Consider the following 9,079-nt stretch of genomic DNA (forward strand, 5'->3'; position numbering starts at 1 on the left):
CAGCAGCTTCCCCTCCACCCCAGGTGCTGGGGCTTGGCAGCGCAGGCAGCCCGCAGGCTTGCTGCTTGCCGGGGTTCAGCATGGACCGAGAAACCACCAGGGAACGGCATTTCCACCCAGCCACTGGAAGCCCAAAGGTGGGCGATGGACCGGCGCCGTGCAGGGCAGGCTGCATGCCGCGACGGGTGGGCGATGGACCGTTGCCACGCTGGGCAGGCTGCGTGCCATGACGGGTGGGCGCTGCCTCTCCACAAGGATGCCAGCGGCTTCTCAGCTGTTTAACTGCTTCACCGCAGCATCCTGCCACAGCAGCTCTGCCTCTGTTGTACAGAGCAGGACGTGCAGGGTGCTGCTGCCTGGTCCTCCGCTCTCGGTAGGCTTAGTGAAAGGGCAGGTGGGCAGCTCAGGGCCAAAATCTTGCTGGATAGTCCTTATCTACTGAGGGAGAAGGCTATATTGTCCCTCTTCCTCTTGGCTATCTGCTACTCAAACTTAAGGTCTCAGTCCTAGATGAAGACAGATATCTGGGTGGGCACGGCATGGTGCCTCCCTCGGGTACAGGCTCTGGAGGCATCTCAGGGTGCCTGTGGCATAGGAAATCGCACCGCTGCTGAGAGGTGATACGTGCCCCTGCCCATTCCTAACCCAGCTCAAACAGAATGGCAAATGGATTTCCCCAAAACACCTTTGTGTGAACCAGCTGCAGGCAGCGGCAGTTGGTGGTGATGGCCCTTTGGTGTGCTGCAGGTGTCGTGCATGTGGGATGAGATCCTGTGGCTGCGGCAGTGTGTCACCGTCTCCCAGTCGTCCTGCTCCTGCATCCTGCAGACACGCTTCAAGATGCTGCTGGCCATCTCGCAAATGCAGGTGAGGGTGGGCCAGGGGGAGGAACGAGCACTTGGTGGGGGTGCTCTGTGGGCCAGGCTGCCTTGGGAGCAGCAAGTGGATGTGCTGCACCGAGGAAAACCCCAGGCTCTGCCAGTCCTGCCCGTGGCTCAGTCAGCGACAGGACTGGGTGCCCCTGCCTTGTCCTCTCTGGCAGGACCCCGGTTGTGGGGCGATGAGGTGTCGGGCTTCGTGGTAAAATCATGCGGATGGGCTGGGGGCTCTCAGTGGGTGCTTTGCCGGGCAGGCTGGTTTCCAGCAGGCAGCTGCCAGTCATGTCCCAGCTGCCCAGACCCACAGAGCACTGTGCCTCAAGGATGTCCCCTGACACTCTGCTTTCTCCTGCCCTTCTCATCCCATCGTGCAGGGGCTGCTGGGGATCCAGGACCTTGGGCAGGTCTTCTTTGAACCCATCAAAGACAAACAGGGCAACATCCTCATCGTCACCCTGAAGGAGGTGAAGACCAACCAGACCTTCGAGAGCGTCCGCTGGGTTCCCATCTGCAAGTTGCAGACCAGCCGCAAGTCCGTGTCCTCCCCGGAGGAGCCCACCGCTCTGGACACGCTGTTGATCTCCGTCCAGGTGCTGCGCCAGTGCTATTGCGGCAGGGGATTGGAGTGGGTTCCATTGCAGGACCACCAGCTCTCTCTGCTCCCCCTCGGGCTGGAAAGGTCACGGCAGAGCCCAGGCCACCAAGGGTTTGGTCCTGGCTGCAGGCAGAGGGGGAGCAGAGCCCAACCAGCCTGCAAAAATCCTGTTGCTTCGAGGGGAGGCATCAGCCTGGTGCCGGATTCTTCCCGGCAGCACCGGATTGTGCCTGCTCTGCCACTTCCTTTCTGCTGGCTGGGCTGGCTGTGCTGCAGCACCTGGCAGGAGGGCAGGAGAGAGCCCCACTGTGAGGGCTTGCTCAATCCAGCAGTGCCTTTCTTCTCAGGACAAGCTGGCTTACCACCAGCGGAGCAGCCATGCCCTCTCCCCGGGCCTCTACCTGGGCTACTTGAAGCTCTGCAGTGCCGTGGATCAGATCCGAGTGCTGGTGCCGGAGCGGCTCCCCAACATCCTGTGCCACGTCAAGATTCGCTCCAACCCCAATATCTCCAGGTGGGGCTTGCAGAGCAGCTCACCCAGGGCAGCCAGGCTCCTCTGTCCCATCCAGCCTAAGAGCACCCATCACCTCCTGCTTCTGCTCTTGGGCTCCTGGCAGCAGCGTAATATTCCCCCTCAGCCCTGCTGCCTGCCATGCAGGGCAGCCTGGAGCTGGAGCAAACCAAGGTCCCCCTCTACCTCCACAGCTCCCACAGCCCTTCAGGTGCTGCACTGTCTGGGGGAGGAACAGCCAAGCAAACATAGCTCTCATAGTGATTGCGCGTTCAGGTCCACTCCGAGCTGCTCCTTCTTTCATGTGTCTGTCTCTTCCTTCTCCAGGGAGGAGTGGGAATGGCTGCAGAAGATGGCCAGCGTGGAGGAGCCTGTTCCTGCGGAGCCAGAGGCTGAGACCTCCCAGAACCACTTGTTTCAGGAGCTCCAAGTGGCCATCAAGGAGCTGATGACCCTGGTCAACATCCCATTGCAAGAGGTACGGGTAGGTGCTGAGGTCTGGGGAGGAGAGAGGGGAAGGGGCAGTGCAGCACCATGCTGGTCACTACGGCAGGCAGGGTACCGTAGCCCCTGGTCCCTCTTGGGGGGCCTGAAGCATCAATGAGATTTTAGTCCTGTGCAAATAGAAGGCAAGTGGTGGACAACCAGCATCTGAAGCATCTGCCTGCCTAGAGACAGTGTCCACAGGAGCTGTTTGTCTTACCCTCACCTGTACCTCTGAAGTTTGCATTATTGCCTGCTGCGTGGTTTGGTCCTGGGCTCAACCCTTGCAGCATGAGACCAGCCCAGCTCTGCCCCTCCAAAGCAGAATGGTCCCTGGCCAGTGGTGGGACGGAACTGCAGCTCCCTGGGTCAGACTGCACGGGGAGAAATCCCTCCTCCACCATGCTGAGTATTCACTGGAAAGGTGCCCACCAGCCCCAGTGCCAGGCATGTTCTTCTGGCCAGGCAGCTGTGAGGGCACCTCTCTGGGCAGGGCTGAGACCATCGCTGGTGGCACTTCATCTCTGAGACCCTGTCGTAGTGACTTTGACCAGTAGTTTAGAGACTTTTAGGAAAAATAAGAGAGAAAGGGAGGTGTGCAGATTATGCCAGAAGCAAGGAGCCTCTGGTTGTGTGCTGAAACAGCAGTGTCCCATGGCTGCAGGTGGTCCCTGAGGACTCCTCTGGGGTTGAGGACTTGGTGGAGGACCCCCAGGTGATGTTTGCAGCTGTTACCTGCAGTGTCTTCCTGCAGGCCAAAGATTTCCGTCTGTACAGCCAAGAGGTGCTGGACTTTGGGGGCCAAGTCTCCTTCCTGCTGCTGCTGCCTCCGTCGGATGACGTCTGCACTGCTCCAGGCCAGAACAACCCCTACACCCCTCGCTCAGGCTTCCTCACGCTGCCGCTGCAGATCTTCGAGCTAGGTGAGGAGAGGGAACACCAGAACCCAACGTTGCTGGTCTCCTTGTTCTCTGAGACCTCCCAAGAGCTGGGACGGGCAGTGGGGTGGGCTGGAGCTCCCTCACCTTCCCTAGGAGAGGAGGGATGGAGGGGGATGCTGAGGGCTGTCCAGGTAGGCTAGAGGGCAGACAGCATTGCCTCCTCCCTGTGTTGGGTGAGCGGGGAGGAGCCTGTAGGGCATCGACAAAAAGGGACCTGATATTTTTCATTCCCCCCTCTCTTTTCCTTTCCCCAGTCCACTTCTTCACATACGACCGGGAGTTCATCACCCAGTACTGCCAGGTGTCCGCCCTCTTGGAGCTGGAGTCGCTCCTCTCTCAGCAGAGCCTCAGGGAGGCTTTCTCCGACACTGAGCTCTCCACTGCGAAGCAGAGGCACCAGCAGGTTCAGGACTACATCCAGGTACACGAAGCAGGAGGGCACTGGGAGGGAGCCAGGCTTGATGGTGCCCATGGGACGTGGCCAGGACAGTCATGCCCTGGATGAGCTGCAGGAGCATTCATTGGTCTTGGTGGCTGTGACCCCGTGGGGTGTCTCTGACGTGACAGATGGGCAGCAGCAGGCAGGGCTTTGTCTAGCAACTTCTTACTGCAATGATCACATTAAAAATCCTGATCAGAGAGACGGCGGCTCCTGCTCTGCAGGTCCCCACCTTGCTAGAAGAGGGCCTGGAAGTGCATTTTGGGATGGATGCGCAAAAAAGCACCCCATGCTACCCCCTTTCCAAGCACCCCTGCCTGCAGCAGCCAGGTCCTGCTGAACCAGCAGCTGCTGGTGGTCAAAGCGGCATCTTCCCACTTGAGAGCACTTTCTTGGGATTTCCTGACTCGGGGATTCCCCCAGAGCTTTCGCCTCTTGGGAAAGGTGTGTGGAGAGAGCCTGTGTTTTGCTGTGGGGCTTTTTTGTTGCTGTTTTTTGCTTTTTGAAAGGGAACCTTTGTTTTCTATTTTGGCAGCAAATGGAGGAGATCTGGCGCGAGATGCGCTGGATTATGGATGCCCTGCAACACGCCCGGTACAAGCAGCCCTCCTGTGGGGTGTCTCTCAGTGGCTTCCTCAGCGAGGCTGGCGGTGCAATGAAGGAGAAAACCCAATCCACCTCGTCCCACCTTGACTACCTTCCCTCCCCAGCGCCCTCGCCAGAGACCAGCCGTAAGCTCAACTCCGGTAAGGACTCAGCTTTGCAAAGCTCCTGCCAGATGGACTCAGGGGACTGCGCGCGCTCACGGGGACAGGGAGGGCTGTTCTGGCTGGCTGTACTGTGGGGGTGCAGGCAGGGCTGGCACTGGGAGTATGAGCAGGGTAGTCGGTCTTGGTTGGGGCAGGACCTGCTCTGCCTGTGCCTTGGTGAGCACAGCACGGGTGTATGGCAAGGGGGTAAAAGCTCAGGGGCTTCCTTGGACTCCATCTGGTGCGAACCCTCAGCCAGGGCTGCCGACAGCAGGGCTGAGCCCCTCTTTGCTTCTCTTACACCCCTCGCAGACTTGCACGGGCTGTCGGACGAGGAGGGCTCCTCGGAGGTGTTCCTGGCCACCGACAGCGACTACGACTCCAGCAGGGCGCAGAGCCCGAAGGAGCTCGACCTGGTGTACTCCTCCTCGGGGCCCGAGTGCTGCAGCAGGAGAGTCACCCGCACCCTCCGGGACAGTGCCCCGGACGTCCTGCAGACCCACGAGCAAAAGACCCCACCACTGCCACCACCACCGCTGGAGGAGCCCCGGCCGCCCCCTGAGCTCTACGACAGTGACTTCGTCCTGCCCAGCCGACAGATCGAGCTGCTGCGTATCACAGAGAAGAGACAGGCGTACTGCGTTCGAACCAGCAGCCTGGACTTCCCCAAACCGCTCTGCCAGGCGGCCAGAAAGTCCTGCCCCGGCTCCGTTGACAGCTCCCCGACAGAGAGCAGGACCGCGGGCCACTGCGGCCAGCTCAGGCTGGGGACTGGCTCAACGCCCAGCCCCGAGCGCGGCCGGGGCGGGCAGGGCTCTGAGCCCGTCTTCCGGACGCGCTCAGCTGAGTGGACTCAGAACTTCCAGGAGCAGCCCGGGTGCTTGGCCGACCGAGGGAAGAAGCCGGGTTCTGTCACCTTGCGGGTCTGTCCTCAGTACGAAACTGGACTCTCCAAAGAGACCAGTGTCAAGGTACCGGAGCCTGCAAAGGACAGCAGTGTGGCTCTGCCGTGCCCAGATGGAAAGGGCTGGCAGGATGGGGAAGGCAGGCAGCGGGGGCTTGCGTGTCCCTCGCCTGGCACTGCCCTCTCCATCCTCCACCGTCCTAGGGCTGAGGTCCCCTGGAGACCCACAGCACTCCTGCCCTGTGTCCCTTTGTCCCTGCAATAGTGATGAGGCTCCCGGCAGCGCAGGATGGGGCGCGTGGCTCTGCAGGACCGATAGCCGCCGCTGCTGAGGGGGTGACCTAGGGCCACGGGTAGGGTATTTTGCGGGGAACAAGGCAGTGGAGCCATGGTTCAGCTCTCAGTCCGTGGTTCAGCAGCTGAGAGTAGGTTAGTGCCACCCAGCATGGGCAGGCAGTGAGCAAAGGTCCCACTGATGGGTTTCCCTCGCCATGTCCTGGTGTTAAAACACATCAGCCCCCCAGCCAAAATCCAGCTGTCACCCTCCTGCCCTGTCCCCGGTCCTCCCACAGCCTCCCCAGGGTCTGTGCTCCCCCCCCCGCTCCAGCCCTGTGTGCCTTTGGGGAAGGGAGAGCAGGAGCCACTCGTCTCCAGCCCGTGAAGGGGAGCAGGCAAAGCTGCCTCCTTGCTGCAGGCGTTGGGGTCTGCTGAAGCCGCTGTGCGACCTGGTTCCTCTCCGCGAGGGTTTTGCTGCTGAGAGCTGACCCCTCAGCTCTGATCACCCTCACCTGCTCTGGGTGGGATCCCCCATGGAGGAGGTCCCCCAGGGCATGCGTCTCGGGCAGGTCCCCCTCCAGCTCTGCCACCTCCTTTGCTCCCAGCCGTGAAGCTCCTTCCCTTATTGAAATTTCCCTTCCAACATTCCCGGTGCCCAGAGCGGAGGCTGACGGAGCAGCCTGAGTGCAGCCTGTCCGTAAAATGGCAGAGGAAGGACAGAGCCGATGGGTTGATGGGTTTTATTGCTGGGGAGTTTTGATAGCCAGTTTCTCCGCACCCAGTGGGGACGTTAGAAGCAGAGGGGAATCTGACTCGCAATATTTATTTTCCATTTGAGAAATTACCATAGATTTCTATGCAACTGAAGCGCAGCCCTCGGGTTCCTGGCGGGCTGCCCACGTGGCTTTTGAAGTTGCAAAGCTCTGGACATGCCTGCTTGAAAGCGTTTTACGACGTTCTTCTCGAAGAAAGCAGAGTTCAAAGGAAAGACTCCTCGGCTGGCGTAAATCAGCTAAGCCCTGCGATGATTGTTCGGAGCTGGCAGGGTTCATGTGGGCCGAGGGCTCAGACCACCCTGCCGGGGCACTGCTCGCGGCACTCCGCAAGCCCTTACGGATGTGCCAAAGGAAACCGTCGCCTTGCCCGGGCAAGGATGGATGTCCCGCTTTAGGGCCTTTGAAGTCAAGTAGTGGGCTCCCAACCGTCATGAGCAGCCAGAGCCCAGATGAGCTCATTTTCTCAGCCTTACTCAGGATTCAGAGGGCAGTCCCCAAGAAAGCGGAGAGGGAGAGCGAGGGTAGCTGTTGGTGGGAGGACTCCGAGCTTGTGAACGGGACGAAATCTAGCACCGCTTCCTAAAGAGGCTTCAGCTAGTTTGGCAGAGCCGTTGTGGTTCAGCTGGTCTGACGGTCTGGATCCTGCTCACGAGAGGGACTTTACGCAGATGCCTCCATGGTGCTAGGAGCAGGGCTGGGACTGTCCCTCTCCGGCTGCAAGTAATGGGACGGTAGGGCAGCCTGAGCGGAACGGGCGAGCCATAGGCGACACGTGCAAGAGGTGAGCTGTAAGGAATCGGAGAGTGCAGTGGAGGCCAGAAAGCAGTGCATGAATTGGGGCCCCGGCACGCTGGGCGTCCCCGGGCACGGCATGCCCACGGCTCCGCACCAGGCTGCTGCCGCTTGCTCACTGGGCACCACTGGGGCGGCTGTTCCTCCACCCTAATGATCACCACTGTAGGACACCGTGTGCTGCCTCTGGCCCCCGGTTCCTCCTCGTTCCTCCCCCTTACCATCCATCTCTCCCACCTTTCTCTTTCCGCAGCTGCACATCACCAGCCAGACGTCTGCCGGGGAGGTGGTGAAGCTGGTGGTGCTCGAGATGAACGACGTCTCCCGTGGCGTGCTGGGCGGCTCGGCCGCCTTCTGCTACAGCGAGGAGCAGCTGGAGCACTTCGGACTGGTGTTCGCCTCCGACGAGAGCGAGCGGTGGCTTCCCGATGACTTCTTGCCTCTGTCCCTCCAAACTACCCGGCCCGAGGGGCGGTTCTACGTCCGGATCAAGGAGACGTCCCCTCTGGTGCTCCAGTACGGGCCAGCGACCACCGTATGAGAGGAGGAGAGCCGGCCGGGCGGCGTGGGGACCTCAGCTTCCAGAGAGCAGACAGCTCGTCTCTGATGCTTCCTTCTTCCACAGACACCCTCTCATCAGGCGTCCGCGGGGTGGAATGGGATCAAACTGGGCTGTGTGTTATTTGTTTGTGTTTTGTTTTGTTTTTTTTTTTAACCAAAGAGACGTCGAGACTCAGTTTTTCTGACTGCAGAAGAGGAGGGTGGAGTGCGGAGACCTCAGAGCTTGGGAGGAATCTCTGCAGGAATGGAATTTTTGAAAGTAAACATTTTTAAGGGGAAAGGCGGGGAGAGAGAGGAAAAATATTACAAGAAGAAGCAGCAATACCTTTTTTTTTCATTTTTCTTTTTCTGAAAAGCCTTGTTTGGGATTCACTGATGGCAAAGCCACAGAGGATTCCTGGGGAGGATTGCGGTGTCAATGAGGAGAGGGCACGAGTCACAAGGACAGCACTGAGAAGGGTGTTTTCCTATTTGCCCTCCTTTCACTGTACCTGAAGAAACAATTCTTGCACATAGTTCTTGGAACAAAATGATATTATTATTTTTTTTGTGAAAAAAATTAATAATAATTGTGCTAGAGACACTGGAGTTGTGTAAGAGGTGAAGACCCTTTGACTTGTTTTAAAGGCAAAAGGAACCCACGCAGCCAGCCCCACGCACACACAGCCGTGCACACAGCTGTGTTGATACCACTACTAGAGGTTTGCTATAGGGCATCTACTGCAACACCCTGTGCACACCCTGGGGTTTCCTTTCCTCCTCGGTTGCCGTTTTGTTCTGGTGATTGTGCTTGGCCTCTCTTGTATGTCCTATAGCATGATATTTTGTTAGCCACTAGGTCTCTTGTTAACAAGGTTATTTTTCTGATCTCCTGTGGTCCATAGTAAAGATGACTGCTGCTGACTGCGTATCACTCTTTTCCTTCTTGCGTCTTGATGTGTAGTGTTCCTTCATCCCCCAAATTCACCCTCATTTCAAGGGCTGAGCTCATCTTTCCCAGGAGCGTTTAATGAGATGCTTTCCACCCTATGGAGGTTTACGTTAACACGCAAATCACATGTGTGGGAGCAAAGTGCAAGTTAAAAATGTTTTTCTGGGCTTCATTGCTCTGTAAGGCAGTAAAATAAGCTTTGGCATGCAAAGGCAGTCACCTCCACGTGGTGTTGGAAACCCG

General features: G+C 58.6%; 1 protein-coding gene across 9 annotated transcripts in view; it reads left to right on the top strand.

Annotated features, from left to right (window-relative positions):
- Window positions 1-8,808, top strand: part of LOC115335940 (ankyrin repeat and fibronectin type-III domain-containing protein 1-like) — a 258,206-nt gene extending 249,398 nt beyond the window's left edge. For 8 of the 9 annotated variants that reach the window (XM_030002306.2, XM_030002305.2, XM_030002301.2 and 5 more), the window contains 9 exons: window positions 748-867; window positions 1,253-1,468; window positions 1,821-1,987; window positions 2,312-2,468; window positions 3,222-3,390; window positions 3,663-3,829; window positions 4,383-4,593; window positions 4,909-5,567; window positions 7,598-8,808. In XM_030002306.2, the coding sequence (XP_029858166.1) occupies window positions 748-867; window positions 1,253-1,468; window positions 1,821-1,987; window positions 2,312-2,468; window positions 3,222-3,390; window positions 3,663-3,829; window positions 4,383-4,593; window positions 4,909-5,567; window positions 7,598-7,885 (2,154 nt within the window). In that variant the 3' untranslated portion in view covers window positions 7,886-8,808. The remainder of the gene's footprint in view (window positions 1-747; window positions 868-1,252; window positions 1,469-1,820; window positions 1,988-2,311; window positions 2,469-3,221; window positions 3,391-3,662; window positions 3,830-4,382; window positions 4,594-4,908; window positions 5,568-7,597) is intronic. The other variant, XM_030002302.2, reaches the window with a different exon arrangement.
- The last annotated feature ends 271 nt before the right edge of the window (window positions 8,809-9,079 follow it).

The sequence above is a fragment of the Aquila chrysaetos genome, chromosome 25 (genome assembly GCF_900496995.4).
Source record: "Aquila chrysaetos chrysaetos chromosome 25, bAquChr1.4, whole genome shotgun sequence".
Lineage (NCBI taxonomy): Eukaryota > Metazoa > Chordata > Aves > Accipitriformes > Accipitridae > Aquila > Aquila chrysaetos.